The sequence below is a fragment of the Papio anubis genome, chromosome 13 (genome assembly GCF_008728515.1).
Source record: "Papio anubis isolate 15944 chromosome 13, Panubis1.0, whole genome shotgun sequence".
NCBI classification, from domain to species: domain Eukaryota; kingdom Metazoa; phylum Chordata; class Mammalia; order Primates; family Cercopithecidae; genus Papio; species Papio anubis.
Genome location: NC_044988.1, coordinates 20,220,942 through 20,236,107, shown reverse-complemented (window position 1 = coordinate 20,236,107; position 15,166 = coordinate 20,220,942). Strand labels below are relative to the sequence as shown.

The 15,166-nt window shown below is 36.5% G+C and overlaps 1 protein-coding gene across 9 annotated transcripts in view; it reads left to right on the top strand.

Moving 5' to 3' along the window:
* Positions 1-15,166, top strand: part of VPS13A (vacuolar protein sorting 13 homolog A) — a 256,982-nt gene that overhangs the window by 35,352 nt on the left and 206,464 nt on the right. For all 9 annotated transcript variants that reach the window (XR_001895953.3, XR_004177826.1, XM_017949941.3 and 6 more), the window contains exons 6-13: positions 160-269; positions 1,367-1,426; positions 3,507-3,566; positions 3,769-3,849; positions 4,865-4,922; positions 10,492-10,619; positions 10,815-10,921; positions 11,734-11,905. Coding sequence is in view for 7 of the 9 variants with exons in the window: in XM_017949941.3 (XP_017805430.2) it covers positions 160-269; positions 1,367-1,426; positions 3,507-3,566; positions 3,769-3,849; positions 4,865-4,922; positions 10,492-10,619; positions 10,815-10,921; positions 11,734-11,905 (776 nt within the window). In the remaining 2 variants the exon portion in view is untranslated. The remainder of the gene's footprint in view (positions 1-159; positions 270-1,366; positions 1,427-3,506; positions 3,567-3,768; positions 3,850-4,864; positions 4,923-10,491; positions 10,620-10,814; positions 10,922-11,733; positions 11,906-15,166) is intronic.

The window sequence follows — 15,166 nt, the reverse complement described above, 5'->3', positions numbered from 1 at the left end:
TGCTTTTGAAAGACTTTTGGAAAGCAAGCTATTAGTGTTCTATTTACATATATATATGTATGTTTCAGCAAGGCAGCATAAGTATGTTACTTCAATATGTGGATTTTTATAGAGTATATTTTTCATTCAAGTTAAAAAAAAGAATATTTGCAATTGTAGAACAACATCTGCCGGAAAAACAGGACACTTTTGCAGAAAAATTAGTTACACAGATCATAAAAAATCTTCAAGTGAAAATTTCCAGTATCCATATTCGTTATGAAGATGATGTAAGTATTTTAATGTGTGATATTTGTTTTTATATTTATATGTAAGTTATTTTACTGTTTATTGACACCTGCTTTTTAATGGCCAACCTATTAAATACCAAGAGGATACAGAGCTAAAGATGATATAATCCTTCTTTTCTATAATTATAGTTGTAATTTGCAGTCCTTAGTATTGAGTGCTTGATTTTACACTTTCCCAAAATGTTCAGACATTAGATCATGAAGGAAATGCCTTGGGAGTTATGAATTTAGCAGTTATGTATTTTTAAAATAATTTAAAGTATGCTGTGTTTACCTCCTGGATAGAGTACTGGTCTAGCAATTAGTGGAGCTAGCCTTAAATAATTCCTTGATCTTGAGTAAGTCATTTGTTTTCTCTTAACCACATAATTATTTGCTTTATAATCCTATTTTGTTAGTCTTTTTAAATAATTTTTTTGTAAACTGGAAAACATGCAGTTTAATATTCCTGTGTAACACAAATATGTTAATAATTAATATTTTATTTGTTTTAGGAAAAATATAGGAATAATAGTTTTTCTGGAAAGTAATAAAATGTTTTTGGATGTTTGAAATAAGTTACTTCCCAAAAAGTTACCCCTCCTTCCCTCCCTCTCTCTTTCCCTCTCTCTCTCTCTTTCTCTTTTCTTGTCTTGTCTTGTCTTTTCTTCCTTCCCTCTCTCTCTTTTCTTTTCTTTTTTTTCTTCCTTTCTTTTCTTTTTCCTTTTCCTTTTCCTTTTCCGGCCTCACTCTGTCTCCAGGCTGGAGTGCAGTTGCCCGATCATGACTCACTGCAAGCTTGACCTTCCTTGCTCAAGTGATCCTCCCACCTTACCCCCACCCACCCACCCTGCAGTAGCTGGGACTACAGTTGCACCCCACCAGGCCTGGCTAATTTTCTTACATTTTTTTGTAGAGGCAGGGTCTCACTATGTTACCCAGGCTGGTCTCCAGGGCTCAAGCAATCCTCCTGCCTTGGCCTTCCAGAGTGCTGGGATTACAGGCGGGAGGCACTGCACATGGACAGTTTTTTCTATAAAGTGAATTTTGTCCAACTACTAAAAATCTGAGTAAATTTTACTTTCTTTCCTCTTTAGATCACAAATCGGGACAAACCGCTGTCATTTGGTATTTCCCTTCAAAATCTCAGCATGCAGGTATTTTGTTTATACAAGAATCCTAACCATATTTAATTGTGCAACCTAGTTAATTAAATTACTGCTCTTTGTATATGCCAGCATCAGAAATAGGTGTCTATGTAGAACGGGTGCAGAAAGGACCTTGATTGGATTGGAATCAAGGGTATGTAGATTCATATTTCAAAAAATGGTTGAAAATCAAATTCAGAAATATGAGGTCCTATTATTATTGGTAATTATGATGTTAGATACTTTTGCTTACTTTTAAAAATCCATTTCCAAGTTTGTAATGAGTAAGTACCAAATACAAGTAATAAATATTCATATCTGAAACTTCTATAAGCCTTGAAAAACATAAATCATCAGTTTTTCTCAATATCATTATTAATATTGTAGCATAGTGTTTTCCTGTTTAATTTTTGAAATCAAGGAATTTTAAAAATATAAGAGCACATAGAGAATTTTGAAACTTGCTTGCCTCCAGAATGGATGGCTGTTAAATTAAGAGCCTGTTAACATAACCTATTTGCTTAAAGTCTTAAATATTTTTATAGGAATAAGCTGTTTTGGATAAAGTTTGAATCCCTTTTGTTCTCTACTTCCACCCACCCCTCAGTCCCCAGAGATAAATATCCTAAGTTTTAAAACTTTTATATAATAAATCTATTAAAAATGTAGGATTTTGAAAGTTTACACACGTTTTATATGACTCTTCTATAAGTTCCTTTTTGCACTTTCCAGTGTTTTTGATGTTTATCTGTGTTGCCACACGTAACAAAATTCAGTTTAACTGCTGTATCATATTTCATTACATTATTTTATTTGTTACATCTATTGGGTTTTGTGTATGATTTCTTTTTTATTATTATTTTAAAATTGAGCAGCCTCCCAAGCCAGAGCAGGCTCAGAGAGACTCCACAAATTCTTTTTAAAATGTGGCCCCACTACAAGGAAGAAAGAAAAAATGGCCTCCAAAAAGTTATTCAAATACTATCATTAAGTTGAAAAATAAGAATGGAGAATTAGCCATTGGATTGGGCAGTGTGAAGGTCATTGGTAGCCATGATAACAGTGGTTACTTATCATCACCTTTAGAAACTTGTCTGCCAGCCTAGACCTATTCAGTTAGAAACTCTAGGATTTGGATGCAGCAATCTGTGTTTTACAAAGCCCTCTAGGTCAGGGTTCCTGGGCTGCAGAACGGGAGGTAAGGGCTGGGAGTGAGCATTACTGCCGGAGCTCAGTCAGGTCAGAGGTGGCATTCGATTCTCATAGGATCCTTGCAAACCTTATTGTGAACTGCGCATGCCAGGGATCTAGGTTGTGCCCCTGATGGAAAAGTTATCTTCCATGAAACTGGTCCTTGGTGCCAAAAAGGTTGAGGACCACTGCTCTTGGTACCAAAAAGGTTGGGGATCCTAATGCATGCTAAACTTTGAGAACTACTATTCTAATTATCCATTCAGTTCTCCACATAGAAATGAAAACCATCTTTCTAAAATAAAGATCTGATCACTTTGTTCCTCTCAGTGGTTTTTCATTGCTCTTAGTTTTGTCCTTAAACAACTTATAAACTCTTTTTAAACCGACCTTAGGCAATATACCTGGTTTTACCTTTTTTCTCTGTTTTGCATTATATTCTCTCGCATACTGAGCTACTTCAGTTGCCGGAATGTGTCCTATATTTGTGTACCTTTGGGCTCTGCCTGATGTGAATCATATTCCTTGTCGACCTTAGAATCAATAATTTTTAGTTACATGTTCTATATTAGGTTATATATAACATCTCTTTATCCATCACACCCCTGAATTGGATGCTCCTGCCATGTCCTCTCAATGAACTGTGTGTTTAACTTCTACTGTGGCACTTACCTGTTGGAAATTGCCTGTTTCTTTGTTTGCTTTTCTGACCTGCAATGAGCTCCTTCCTTGAAAGCAGATAATTTACTGTGGTCAGTTAATATTTTTTGATGGAGTGATATGTCTTTAAAGGCATTTTCATAGGACATTGGTCTAGGGTATGATAGATAGTGATTTATCACTCTGCCATTTCAAATGGAATGACCTTTTTACTGCCATTCTTTTTTTTCCTTTTCAGACAACTGATCAATACTGGGTTCCATGTTTACATGATGAAACTGAGAAACTAGTTCGTAAGGTAAATAAATACTGTATTTGTCAACTCATGGACTTAAGAGAATTTTGGAAAGCCAAATGATAATATATAGATAAGGATGTATGTAAATTGTGCTTATTTGTTTAACTCTGTGATATGGCTCACTTACTTTTTTGAGACTTCTAAAAATAGTATATGTTAAAAATTCTAAGAAAATGAGACATCTAATAAATTTTATTTTCAGTTAATCCGATTGGATAACCTTTTTGCCTATTGGAATGTGAAGTCTCAGATGTTTTATCTTAATGATTATGATGACTCCTTGGTAAGTAAATTTTTTTGATATGCATATATATATTTGTTGGTATCATATTTTGAATGAGGTTTAATTCATTGTCATTTATCTAACATACTGTAGTCAGTATTTTTTTCTAGACACAATCTATTAGCAGAATTTACAGATACAGGTGAAGATGTTTGTAACTATGCACAAGCGTGAATACATACCCACATCTCTCTCTTTTTTTTTTTTGGAGACAGGGTCTGCTCTGTTGCCCAGGCTGAAGTGCAGTGGCACGATTATAGCTCACTGCAGCTTCTAACTCTTGGGCTCAAACGATCCTCCTTCCTGCCTCAGCCTCTTGAGTAGCGAGAACTATAGGCACATGCCACAATGCCCAGCTAATATTTTAATTTTTTGGTAGAGACAAGGTCTCACTTTTTGTTGCCCAAGTTTGTCTCAAACTCCTGGCCTCAAGCAATCCTCCCAGCTCAGCCTTCCAAAGTGTTGGGATTACAGGTGTGAGCCACTGCGCCCAATGATACCTGCAAATCTAAATAGTTCTTAGAACATCCTTTTATAAGAGTAGTTTGGTGAGATATTGTTTAACTACTACCTTAATATTTTGCCATAGCTAAGTCCTCCTAAGTTTGAATTGTTTTTTAGAATTGTTTTTAAACATTTTTCTTTTGCAGATAATAGGATTTTTTAGGATAAAGACATATTAGCATGAATATGGCTAGGCGTGGTTGCGCACGCCTGTAATCCCAGCACTTTGGGAGGCCGAGGCGGGTGAATCACTTGAGGTTAGGAGTTCAAGACCAGCATAGCCAAAGTGTTAAAATACAAAAAATACAAAAATTAGCCAGACACAGTGCTGCATGCCTGTAATCCCAGCCACTTAGGAGGCTGAGGCAGGAGAATCACATGAGCCCATGAGACAGGGGTTGTAGTGAGCTGAGATTGTGCCACTGCACTCCAGCCTAGGCAACAGAGGGAGATTCCGTCTCAAAAAAAGTATTGGCATGAATATAAATAAAAGCAATTTGTCTCTTAATAGGACGACTTGAGGAATGGCATTGTCAATGAAAATATTGTTCCAGAAGGTTATGATTTTGGTAAGTACATTTTATAAGATAAAAAAAGTAGTTAAAGTAATTGGTATAAATTTTAAATTAACATTGTTGCTATCACTGTGCTAGTTCATATTAAATTTCCTTCTATATAGTTAAATGTATTTATAATGTATATACAAAACCAAATAATATTTTTTATTAACATATATTTTATTGTTATGAACCTTTTGACTATATTTCAAAACTGTAGGGAAAAATGTCCAACAAAAGATGTTAACAAATTATGATAAACCTCTAAGGATTATTCAATAAGCATTAGGATAATATTTATAAAGACATTTCAAAATGGCAAATGTAATTTAATAAGGCTAGCTAGTACAGCCTTTCTAAAAATAGTAAGATCATGCTACATTCAAAATTTTTTTGATTTATACTTTTCTGTGTTTTCCAAATTTTCTAAAATGAGCATGCATTACTTTTCCAATCAGAAATGAATTACTAAAACAGAAAGAAAAAATCAGTGCTGTTTCTCAGCTTCCCGAGTAGCTGGGACTACAGGCAAACACCGCCACGCCTAGCTAATTTCTTTTGTATTAGTAGAGACGGGGTTTCACCATGTTGCCCAGGCTGGTCTCGAACTCCTGAGTTCAGGCAATCTGCCTGCCTCAGCCTCCCAAAATGCTAGGATTACAGGTGTGAGCCACCTGGGAACCCAGGAGGTAGAGGTTGCAATGAGCCGAGATCGTGCCCCTGCGCTCCAGCCTGGGTGACAGAGCGAGACTCCGTCTCTACAAAAACAACAAAAAAAGTGCTGTTTCTTCTACCATGAGGGCACTTAATAAAAGTTGGTGATGGATAACTTGATTCTTGAATCTGCATGTCTGATGTCATTAACTGTAGAATATCCTTCCTGAAAGTATTTCCTTTCTTGGCTCAGTGATACTTTTCTGTCTGTATTATATACCTTCATGATTACTCAAGTGACTTTTTTTGTGCCCACTCTTAAAATAATTATTTTTATTGGTTTGAATTTGGTTTCATTTTCTTGATTCTCTTCTTACAGGACATATTCAGAACAGATGAGTTATCTGTGTTTATGATTTTCAGATCCATTATGGTAAAGTCGACTGATTTCTTCTTTGCCCTGAAATCATTTCCTGCTGTATCAGAGTTCAATGAGGGGAGAGAAAGTACTGAGTAATTTGAAGAGAACAAATGTAATATAAAGAATTACTAAGTATAAGAGGAGACTGGAGTAACAAGGGACTGTCTCGTAAAAATGCTAAAGAATATAGACAGAAGAAACATCCCCTACCCTAGGGCTAGGATGGGGTGCCCAAAAGAGAATGTCCCCCTACCTCAGGACTGAGCTGTAGACCTTGTTGGAGGACATAGTGTGGCTTATTGAATGGCAGGAAATTCTCTGTGGTGCTGTGCCAGCAAAACCTGTTGGTACTTCACTCTCTGGAACTTTCTGGAAATCTACCTCTAGGGAGCCTCATGGAGGGGTATCTCTCTGAATGCACTCCAGTACAAAACTGCCTTAGCAAGGTGCTGGGGGAAGTTGCTGGCATCTGGCTGCTTCTAGCTGCCATGTACTACAAAAGGCCAGTGCTGAAGAACTCCATGCTGGAGGAACCAGACACTGCAGAAGCTGCCGGTTCTGTAGGAGCTGAGTGTGAGAGAAGCCATGTTCGTGCAGGAGCCTATTGAGTGAACATACTGGAACAGGCAGCATAACTCTTTCCTCCTGCAGTGTCTCTCCAGTGTCCTCTGCTGATAAAGCTTAACATTATGCCAGCTGGAAAAATAAAAAAAAATTTTTTTTTTCTCTACATTCTCTGCCTTCAAAAGAAACATATTTAAAGACCCCCAAATCATTTTTCAGAGCAGGCTATGAAGGAGATGTTTGGAGCTCAGAAGTAATAAATTGGTAACTGGCATACCTGTTGGAGAGGGAAGGGAGAATGAAGGTTTTCTTTTTGTTTATTTTTATATTTAATCGGGAAGATGACAGCTTGTTTATAGGCTGAGATGGGAATGATCCAGTAGAACATGACAAATTGATGATGCAGGAGAAACGGGGGACAGTTTCTGGATTGATATAGGTGAAAGAGAATGGTGTCTAGTACGCAAGTGGAGAGATTTGCTGCAGATAGGAGTGTAGTTAGTTTATTTATATGATAGAGTTTAGTTGTGAGAGAAGTCCTCATACTGAGTAGATGAGTAGATATGGTGATAAGAGTTGATGGAAATTCTCCTCTGAGCTCTTCAATTAAAAAATAAGTATCTGAGGTGTGTTAGGGTTCTCTCGAGGGACAGAACTAATAGGACAGCTGTATATATAAAGATGAGTTTATTATTAGTATTCACTCACATGATCACAAGGTGAGATCCCTTAATAGGCCATCTGCAAGCTGAGGAGCAAGGAAGCCAGTCCAAGTCCCAAAGCTGAAGAATTTGGAGTTTGAGAAGAAGAATTTGAATGTTTGAGGGCGGGAAGCATCCAGCACAGGAGAAAGATGTAGGTTCAGAGGCTAAGCCAGTCTAGTCTTTCCATGTTCTTCTGCCTGCTTTTATTCTGGCCACGCTGGCAGCTGATTAGATTGCACCCACCCAGATTGAGGGTGGGTCTGCCCTTCCCAGTCCACTGACTCAAATGTTAATCTCCTTTGACAACACCATCACAGACACACCCAGGAACGATACTTGCATCTTTCAATACAATTGAGTTGACAGTCAATATTAACCATTACATGGGGTGTTGGAGGTTTTTGGAGGGAAAAGAGAGGATGAAATAGGAATGCTAGGGGAGTGAGAGAGAGAATTGACTAGGGCAATATTCTCAAAGTGTGGTTCAAACTAGCAGCATCATTTAGACATGCAGATTTCTAGGGCCTTTCCCAGACCTCCTGAATCAGAACCTCTGGAGATGAAGCTCAGCATTTAATGTTTTTGTATTTAATTTTTTATTTATATAAAATTGTGGAGTACAATCTTTACATGGATCTATTGCATAGTAGTGAAGTCTAGGCTTTCAGTGTATCCATCACCTGAATAATGTACATTGTACCCATTAAGTAATTTCTTATCATCCACCCCTCTCCCATTTCTCTACCTTTCTGAGTCTCCAGTGACTGTCACTCCATGCTCTATGTCCGTATATACACATTATTTAGTTCCCACTTACCAGTGAGAACATGCAGTATTTGTTGTTCTGTTTCTGCATTGTTTCACTTAAGATAATGACCTCTAGTTCCATCCATGTTGCTGCAAAAAATGTGATTTTCTTCTTTTTTTGGCTGAAAAGTATTCTGTGATGTTTATGTACCACATTTTCTTTGTCTGGTTACCTGTTGATGGACACTTTGGTTGCTGCCATATCTTTGCTATTGTGAATAGTGCTGTGGTAAACATATAAGCGCTTTTTTTTTTTGGATATAATGATTTCTTTTCTTTCGGGTAGATACCCAGTAGTGGAATTGCTGGATCGAATAGTAGTTCTGTTTTTAGTTCTTTGAGAAATATCCATACTGTTTTCCACAGAGGTTGTACTGATTTACATTCCCACCAACAGTAATCCCTTTTCTCCACATCCTCACCAAAATCTGTCATTTTTTTGTCTTTTTAATAAAAAAGACATTGTGGTTTTAATTTTCATTTCTTGGATGATGAGTGATGTTGAGCAATTTTTCATATGCATGTTGGCCATTTGTATATCTTCTTTTGAAAAATGTCTATTTATGTTCTTTGCCAACTTTTTTTGTTTGTTTGTTTTTGAGATGGAGTCTCGCTCTGTCTCCCAGACTGAAGTGCAGTGGTGCAATCTTGGTTCACTGCAAGCTCCGCCTCCCGGGTTCATGCCATTCTCCTGCCTCAGCCTCCCGAGTAGCTGGGACTACAGGCGCCCACCACCAAGCCCAGCTACTTTTTTGTACTTTTAATAGAGATGGAATTTCACCATGTTAGCCAGGATGGTCTCGATCTCCTGACCTCATGATCTGCCTACCTTGGCCTCCCAAAGTGCTGGGATTACATGCATGAGCCACCGCGCCCAGCCCCTTGCCCACTTTTTAGTGGAGTTGAGTTTTTTGTTGTTGCTGTTTGAGTTTCTTGTAAACTCTGGATATTAGTCCCCTGTATGATTGATGGATAGTTTGCAGCTATTTTCTCCCATTGTACAGTTTGATGTTTTAATAATCTCTCCAGGTGATTCTAATGAATACTGAAGTTTGAGACCCACTCAGGTAGAATAGGGTTCAAACCATACTTTGAGAACATTGCCTTTTTGGGGGGGGGCAGGGGAAAGGGACATATAGTAAGTTAAATATTTTACATTTTGCAGGCCATATACAGGTCCTGACACATTCCTCTTTGTTTCTTTTAAACAACTCTAGAAGTGTATGAAGCATTTTTGGCTCACTGGCTCTACAAAAATAGGCTATAGCATGGATTTGGATGATTCTTGGACTCAAGGACTGTTGTGTGATTGCTCAGCACCATTAAGGATGCACTTGAGATTTATGACATTAAAGTGAGACCCAGCAGTATGTTTTTACCCCCGACCGTGTTCAGCTCCTTAGGGGCACTGTGGAGTTAAGCAGGTTACTCCACACTGACGAAGTGAGAGGTTAAGGAGTCTATGCAAAGGAATGATTAAAATAACTGATGATGGAACTTCAGTAGCGTGGGGATGGACTGAGGATGTGAAGCAGAGGTGTAGGGCAGAGAAAAAGGTTGGAGGATCAATGAATTGTAGGTCCAGGGTAGCATCTGTCACCATCACCAGCCACTAGATTTATTTATTTCTTCTGTTCTTTTTTTTTTTTTTCAGTGTAAGAAGGAATACAGAAGAAAGAACAATATCTTTAAGCATTTGTTTATATTCAAACATATTCTTGAACGTTTAATGTTTAAGAAATTAAATGTTAGTCCGTATCGATGATTAAAATAAAAGGAATATGTCATCTTTATATACAAATTAGCTTATAATTTAATGATGGGTCTTTGTCTAGATTCTGCTATTACTGGTTTTCCTCTGAGTGGTTCTTATTCTTTTTGGCACCAAACACAAAGAGTTGAGAGGAATTTATCTTAGATTATGGACTGAGCCAAGCAGGTAATCCTGGGCCAACTTTCCCTTTCATTTCTCTCCTTTTACCAATTAAAAGTAAGAACACAGATGGATCTAGAGAAACTGATCAGAAATTCAGAAATTATATAATGGAAACCAGTGTTAATCCTCTTAGCATTTCTAATGTTCATTCATTCTATAAAACTGTGTACTTGTATTAAAACTATTTTATTGAATTTTTTTTCTTAAAATGTTTCTGCTTTTAAGTATCATATTGGTGTTTTGAAGGGGAGTTCAATTTGCCTTTATTGTATTTATGGAAGACAGTGAATTATAAGTAGGAAAAAGATAAATAATCTTTTCCACTAATTAAGGAACAGTTCATCTGACTGAACCATGGCAGTGTGAACATCTGGGAATTGTAGAAAGGGTATAAAATAAATGGAAATCACTGTTTTCAACTTCATCACTTTATTGTCTTGAGACTTTGGAAATATAACTCAGTTTTATTTTTTTTCCATTTGTATTGTTTTTCAGTATTTCGTCCCATATCTGCTAATGCCAAACTTGTGATGAATCGCCGATCTGATTTTGACTTTTCTGCCCCCAAAATAAACTTGGATGTTGAGTTACATAACATAGCAATTGAATTTAATAAACCACAGGTGATTTTCTTTAATACAATTTTCAGTTGTGAATTATTGTTTGATGAAAGCAAAACTAAGATTTTAAATGTTTCACTAAAATTCTTGATGTTATATGGTAACATTTCCCTAAAAAGTCGGTAATGTAACTTTTATCTTCAGCAATTGAACAAAAAAATGTGATACATTTAAGAGCTTTAATTTTCCATTCTTTAGTATTTCAGTATTATGGAGCTTCTTGAATCAGTTGATATGATGACACAAAATATGCCATATAGGAAGTTCAGACCTGATGTGCCTCTTCACCACCATGCCAGAGAATGGTAAAATGCCTTGAGTTTTTTTTTTTTTTTTTTTTTTTTTAGATTTTAAAAATACGACATACAGATAAATTTCTCGACTTCAAGAGTAATCTTTAAAATATACCGTTTTTAAGGTCTGATACAAACCATAATTGATTTATAGCTAGAAATGTATGTAGCCACTTTAGCTTATTGAGTTGATGAAACTGATTTAAGGGATTCTTCCTAACACAGTTTATAACTTGAGATACTCAAGTACCATAGTTTTCATTTACTATAGATGGGTCAGTATATTTAGAACTATTACAAAAACAAATCCTGGTTTGTTTTCTTGCATTGTCTCTCCCCAACCCCGACCTCAACTTCCCTATCAGATACACTGAACCAATATTATTAAACCTGTATTTTAAAACCTAAAAATGTTATGGAGTCTATGCAAGATAATCCCATTTTAAAACTTAAAAGTCTTGTTATTCCAGTTTTTAAGCTATTCCCTAGTTTCTAGAAGTTACAATTACTCTTTCAGTTGACTATTTCAGTTATTATTCAGATGACTAAATGTTATTTGCCAATTAATGCCTTAATAGTTCTTGTGTAGAACCATATTAACAAAATGGAATGATTTTGCTTATTTTCACTTAAGAAAGAGGAAAGATTAATATTGAATGGATTATTGATGCAAACAGGGTTGGATAAAAAGGAAGTACTCAGATAATATATCATTTTCCTAATCTTTGTATTATAGTTATGTATGTTGTTAGAGTAGAAGCAATGTTAGTTATATTTCATACTGTTGATTTGAGGGTGTTAAATGTTTTTCTTTTTTTAACTAGGTGGGCTTATGCTATACATGGTGTTCTTGAAGTAAATGTTTGCCCCAGGTTACGGATGTGGTCATGGAAGCATATTAGAAAACATAGGGGGAAAATGAAGCAGTATAAAGAACTGTATAAAAAAAAGTTAACAAGTAAGAAGCCACCTGGTGAACTTCTCGTGTCTTTGGAGGTTAGCATTTAAAAATAAATTATTGAATGTTTTGTACTACATAACTCCTTATTGGTCTTCAGTGACTAATACTCTCTACCTTTCACTCCAATTTTTATTGACCTTTTCATCTCTTTTACTTAGACTTTTTTGTACTTCTGTTTTGAACTTCAGCTGGATAATACAAGATTTGTTGACATTCTCCTGTGAGCTTTTGAAATTTGAGATTATTCTCAAGCTGAAGGAATTTGGGTTCATGCAAATAGTAACTTGAAACCTCTATTGATTATGTCATTTTTAACCTCAAAAGTCTAAATAGTGTTTGCTACATTGATTCTAACTTCTCTATGTTGGTTTCAAAGCCTTTTATGTGTCACCACTGCATTTTCCCCTATGTTACCATCTGACTATGCACTAATTTAATGTTTCCTGTCCTCTGTATATTTAATGCTCATTCTTATAGCCACACCTGTGCTCATAAATGCTACCTGCCTTTGTCTCTCTACCCACTCAATTCTGCTCATCCCTGAAGTTCTACTTAAGTCTTAGTGCTTGCATGAACATCTCTGAATTTTCTGCTTATACAGAGCCCTTTTTCTCTTAATTTTTGTGGTATTTCTAGTCTCTACCAGTAATTTTACATTTAATTATCTATCTTGAGATACTATTTTTGTATTAATCTTGTCTTAGCATTATGACATGTTTCAAGAGGGACTCTTACAAGTTGGTGAACTATAGCTTACAGAGATTAAGGGAAGTTAGTCTCTTGAAGTTAATATAAACATTCTGAATCCAGAATGAATTTCTAAATCATAGATTAGATTGAGTTTTACTTTTATTTTCAATGCGGGAGACTTTCTGAAGACCTAGGGCTATTAGGAATGCCTGGGCTTAGAGTCTTTTGGGGGATGGGTTCAGGTTTTCTTAGTCTTGAATCGTAACCTGAATCCTCCAAGTCTGGATAGGAGAACCCTGAATAAGTTATTCTGAAATAATAATAGGTTGTAGTTACTTCTCTTGGGGGAAAAATAGTTTGAGCATGAAATTCTCGAAAGTAATTATGGGTATGTAAAGATAGCTATGATGAAAGATTTAGCTAATTTCAGCTTATTTCAATAGCTATGACAACTATGAAAAGTGTTAAGTATTAAAAACAAGTTTTAAGTGTGTCTGGGTCTACTTGAAATATGGGCATACTTTGCTTTATTGTGCTTTGCTTTTGTACAAATTGTGTTTTTTACAAATTGAAGGTTTGTGGCAACCCCGTGTCTAGCAAATCTGTCAGCGCCATTTTTCCAATAGCATTTATTCATGTCTGTGTGTCACATTTTGGTAATTCTCAAAATATTTCAAACTCTTTCATTATTATTATATCTGTTATGATGATCTGTGATCAGTGATCTTTGCTGTTACTGTTGTAACTGTTTTCAGGTGCCACAAACTGCATTCATATAAGACAGCCGTTAAGTTAAGTTTAGACTAAAGCTGCATCCCTACATATTTTAAGTTCAGCCAAAAGGTTTCTCTGTACGCCATGAACTGTAGCTTAAATGGAAGTGTAAACAGACTCTAGTCTACTCTTGTGCCAATCACCAAGTTTTGGCCAATCACATGTGGCCAGTTGTTCAAACCGTGTTCAAATAAGGTGAACACTAAGCTATAACCAAACCAGCTGTTTCTGTACGTTGCTTCCATTTTCTCTATGTCACTTTCCTTTTTCTGTCCATAAATCTTCTTCCATTGCGTGGCTACACCAGAGTCTCTAAGCCTCTTCTGGCTCTGGAGGCTGCCCACTTTGTGAATTGTTCATTGTTCAATTAAACTCTTAAATTTAATTCTGCTGAAGTTTTTATTCTAACACAGCAAACTTAATAAATGTTGTGCGTGTTCTGACTGTTCTACTGACTGGCTGTTTTCCTGACTCCCTCTCCTTGGGCCTCCTTATTCCCTGAGATAAAATAGTGAAATTAGGCCGATTAATAACCCTACAAAGGACTCTAAGTGTTCAAATATAAGGAAGAATCATACATCTCTCACTTTAAATTGAAAGCTGGAAATTATTAAGCTTAGTGAGGAAGGCATGCTGAAAGCAGAGACAGGCCAAAAGCTAGGCTGCTTGTGCCCAATGGTTAGCTGAGTCCTGAAGAAAATTGAAAGTGCTGTTCCAGGGAACACATGAATGATAAGAAAGTGACACAGCCTGTTTACTGACGTGGAGAATATTTTAGTGGTCTAGATAGATGAAATCAGCTACAGCATTCCTCTAAGCCTTATCCAGTGCAAGGCCCTAAACATATTCTCTTCAATACCATAAAGACTGAGAGAGGTGAGGAAGCTGCAGAAGAAAAGTTTGAAGATAGCAGAGATTGGTTCCTGAAGTTTAAGGGAAGAAGCTGTCTCTATAACATAAAAGTGTAAAGTGAAGAAGAAAGTGCTGATGGAGAAGCTGCAGCAAGTGATCCTGAAGATCTAGCTAAGATCGTTGATGAAGGTGGCTGTATTAAACAGATTTTCAGTATAGATGAAACAGCCTTTTCCTGGGAGAGGATGCCATCTGAACTCTCATACCATGAGTGAATAAGTTAATGCCTGGCCTCAAAGCTTCAAAGGACAGGCTGACTCCCTTGCTAGGTGCTGATGTAGCTAGTGACTTCAGGTTGAAGCCAGTGCTTCTTTGCCATTCTGAAAATCCTAGGGCCCTTAAGAATATGCTAACTCTGTTCTGCCTATGCTCTATACAAGGAACAGCAAAGCCTGGATGACACCATATCTGTTTACAACATTTTAAACCTAAGCTCAGGCCTACTGCTCCGTAAAAAATATTTTCAAAATGTTATTGCTAATAGACAATGCACCTAGTCACCAAACCTCTGATAGAGAAATACAAGGAGATGAATGTTGTTTTCATGCCTGCTAACACTACATCTGTTCTGCCACCAATGGATTGAAGAGTAATTTTAATTTTCAAGTCTTATTATTTAAGAAGTACATTTTGTAAGGTGATAGCTGCCTTATGAAATAGGTAGTTATTCCTCTGATGGATCTGGGCAAAGTAAATTGAAAACCTTCTGGAAAGGATTTGCCATTCTATATGCCATTAAGAATATTTGTGAATCATGGGTGGAGGTCAAAATATGAACATTGACAGGTGTTTGGAAGTTGATTCCAAACCTCATGGAAGACCTTGAGAGGCTCAAGATTTCAGTGGAGAAAGTCACGCAGATGTGGTGGAAATACCAAGAGAACTAGAAGTGGAGCCTAAAGATATGACTAAATTGCTAC